At 39.7% G+C, this 3,409-nt stretch overlaps 1 protein-coding gene across 1 annotated transcript; it reads left to right on the top strand.

Annotated features, from left to right (window-relative positions):
- Positions 1 to 1,737: 1,737 nt before the first annotated feature.
- On the top strand, positions 1,738 to 2,418 carry LOC138875243 (uncharacterized). The gene has a single exon (XM_070154066.1). The coding sequence runs from the start codon at positions 1,738 to 1,740 to the stop codon at positions 2,416 to 2,418; it is 681 nt and encodes a 226-aa protein (XP_070010167.1).
- Positions 2,419 to 3,409: the final 991 nt, after the last annotated feature.

Raw genomic sequence — 3,409 nt, 5'->3', positions numbered from 1 at the left:
ATATATTCCACAAGTTCTATCTTCAATGACTTAGCCGCAACTTGGATAATATTAAATACATATAGATTAAGAGGTTACTTACCTTTATACAGAAAGAACAACTCCATTTTGACCTTAATTTTCCATGAAATATCCCTCCAATATTGCCACAACAACAAGAAAGCGAAACTAGCAATCAATTAGTGGTTTTCAGCACTTAAATCACTTTAGAAGGCTTGAAATCTCCTAGGGTTGATATTAAGAACTTGAGGGAGTATTTACAGAATATAAAACTTTTAAAACAACCTCCCACATGAGCTGGAACTACACAAAAATGAGCAACAACAAGAAGAAAAAGAAACTTACAAGCGCCAAGGGATTCCCGACACTTGATTTGTGTTGTTTGCTGTTTGTTTGGGTCTTGAATCTTGAGAGAACCTTGAGAGGGTATTCCTAGGGTTCTAAGGTCTGAATATCATGAAAACAATGACTTAAAATGGGTTGGAGGCATCATATATGTACCCAAATGTCTTAAACCGCTTAAGTGGGCCCCATAGAGGGGTGCTTGGCGCAGTCTCACGAAAACGCGAATATCTCTCTACTCCGAGATCGTATCGATGAACGGATTAATGGTTGGAAACTAGACTCATATATATTCAATTTGGTGGATATAATACCCCATAATTCTAAGTAAATTGGGAGAAAAGCTTACTAACATTTGACCTAATGTTTAAGTAAAATTATGAACCTAAGTTATGACAACTTTTGTCGACTTTTGTCACATAACTCGTTTGACATAAAGACTTATAATACGGATATTATATGATTCAAATACCTTAAAAAACTACCTCTTGAGTGTATTAAGCACCTCTAGGTTTATCCAAAAATACGGCTGACAACATCCTTGATTCGTTTAACTTCTAATACTTGTTAACCACCCTTATACATCTTTGTATCATTTAAGACCAATAGGATTAACTTCTTATCATCTCAAAGATAATATCTTCATGGGTTTACGTTGAATACCTTATGTATGAGCTAACATATGTGAATATGGGTTGTAACCGAGTGTATGTGGATGATGTAATCATTAAATCAAGAACGCAGGACGACCATGTGCGGGATCTGAGAAAGTTCTTTGAGCATCTGCATAAGTATGACTTAAAGCTAAATCCAGCTAAGTGTGCATTTGGAGTACAATCTGGGAAACTTTTGGGGTTTGTAGTCAGTCGGAGGGGCATCGAACTAGATCCAACAAAGATAAAGTCTTGTCTGGATTGGCCTCCTCCGAGAACCAAGAAAGAGGTTATGAGTCTACTGCGTAGGTTGAATTACATCAACAGATTCATTACACAGTTGACTTCCACGTGTAAGCCCTTCTTTAAGTTGTTGAAGAAAGATGTGGTGATCAGATGAACAGATGAGTTTTAGGAAGGTTTCGACAAAATCAAAGAATATTTGTCAAATCTTCCAGTGTTGGTTCCACCCGAGCCGAGAAGGCCTTTGTTTTGGTACTTGACAGTATTGGAGAATTCTTTTGGATGTGTTCTTGGGCAACATGATGTGACCGGGAAGAAAGAACAAGCCATATACTATTTGAGTAAGAAGTTCACTAGTTATGAAGCCAAATACACTTTGTTGGAAAGCATTTGCTATGCCCTAACTTGGGTCGCTCAGAAGCTTAGGCATTACTTGTTGGCCTACACCACCTATTTCATCACCATATTAGATCCTTTGAAGTACATATTCTAAAAGTCGATGCCCATAGGAAGGTTAGCGAAATGGCAGATCTTTCTCACCGAGTTTGACATAGTCTGTGTCACCCGCACGGCGATGAAATCTCATGCCTTGGCAGATCACCTAGCTAAGAATCTTGCTGATGATGAATATCAGCCTTTGAGTACCTACTTACCGGACGAGGAAGTAAATTCAGTTGAGGTAATTCCAGAAGACAACAATGTTTGGAAAATGTTCTTCGACGGAGTTGTGAATGCAAAAGGTGTCGGGATTGGAGCAATTTTGATTTCACCATTTGGTCAGCATTATCCGGCCACAGCCCGACTTTGGTTTTTCTGTACAAAAAACACTGTTGAATATGAAGCCTGCATTATGGGCATGAACATGGCAATCGATCAGGATGTGGAAGAATTGTTAATAATGGGAGATTCCGACTTGATTATTCGACAAACTCAAGGTGAATGGGAAACTCGGGATATCAAGCTTATTCCATGCAGGCAACATGTGGAAGATATTAGCAAGCGGTTCAAATCCGTCAAGTTCAGGTACAATCCTCGGTTTCATAATGAGTTAGTTGATGCGCTAGCTACTCTGGCATCGATGTTGCCGTATGCAAGTAATGTCCACATTGACCCATTGGAAATCCAAATTGGAGAAAGACATGGTTATTGCAATACAGTTGAGATGGAACCAGATGTTTAGACATGGTATCATGATAGCAAGAGATTTTTGAAAACAAAGGAATAGCCTGAGCAAGCCAGTGGAGACCAAAAGAGAACCATTAGAAGGCTCACCAGTAGTTTCTTCTTGAGCGGAGAAGTCTTGTACAAAAGAACTCCAGATCTGAACCTTTTAAGATGCGTGGATGCCCAAGAGGTCGGAAAAATCATGAATGAAGTACACAAAGAAGTGTGTGGACCATGAATTGATACGTCCTTGCAAAGAAAATCCTTCGTGCAGGTAATTACTGGATGACTATGGAAAATGATTGCTTCAATTTTGTCCGAAAGTGTCATCAGTGTCAGGTACACGGTGACCTGATTCATGCACCGCCTTCAGATTACACCCTATGTCAGCACCGTGGCCGTTTGTTTCTTAGGGTATGGATGTCATTGGGCCGACTGATCCAAAAGCTTCAAACGGGTACAGATTCATCATAGTTGCCATTGACTATTTTACAAAGTGGGTTGAAGTAGTCACTCTCAAAGTCGTTACCAAGAAAGCGGTGATGGACTTCGTGCATTCCAACATTATTGGTCATTTTGGTATTCCTAAAACTATCATTACGGATAATGCTGCAAATTTGAATAGTCATTTGATGAGGGAGGTATGTGAACAATTTAAGATCATACATCAGAATTTTACCCCTTATCGGCCCAAAGCTAATGGTGTTGTTGAAGCAGCGAACAAAAACATCAAGAAGATTCTTAGGAAAATGATTCAAAGTTCTAGACAATGGCATGAAAAGTTGCCTTTTGCATTGTTGGGATATCGCACAACCGTGCGCACATCAGTTGGGGCAACACCTACCTATTTGTTTATGGCACTGAAGCCGTAATACCCGCAGAAGTGGAAATTCCATCCCTATGAATCATCGTTGAAGCTGAGATTGAGGACAATGAATGGGTCAAGACCCGTCTAGAATAGTTAACCCTGATTGATAAAAAGCAAATGACTGTAGTTTGCCACGGCC

Source organism: Nicotiana sylvestris, chromosome 8 (assembly GCF_000393655.2).
Source record: "Nicotiana sylvestris chromosome 8, ASM39365v2, whole genome shotgun sequence".
Lineage (NCBI taxonomy): Eukaryota > Viridiplantae > Streptophyta > Magnoliopsida > Solanales > Solanaceae > Nicotiana > Nicotiana sylvestris.
The sequence above is the reverse complement of the archived record's forward strand: the minus strand, read 5'-3'. Positions and strand labels throughout refer to the sequence as shown.

Coding starts and splice junctions, on each gene's coding strand:
- LOC138875243 (XM_070154066.1), top strand. CDS start 1,738: ATGCCCATAGGAAGGTTAGCGAAATGGCAGATCTTTCTCACCGAGTTT.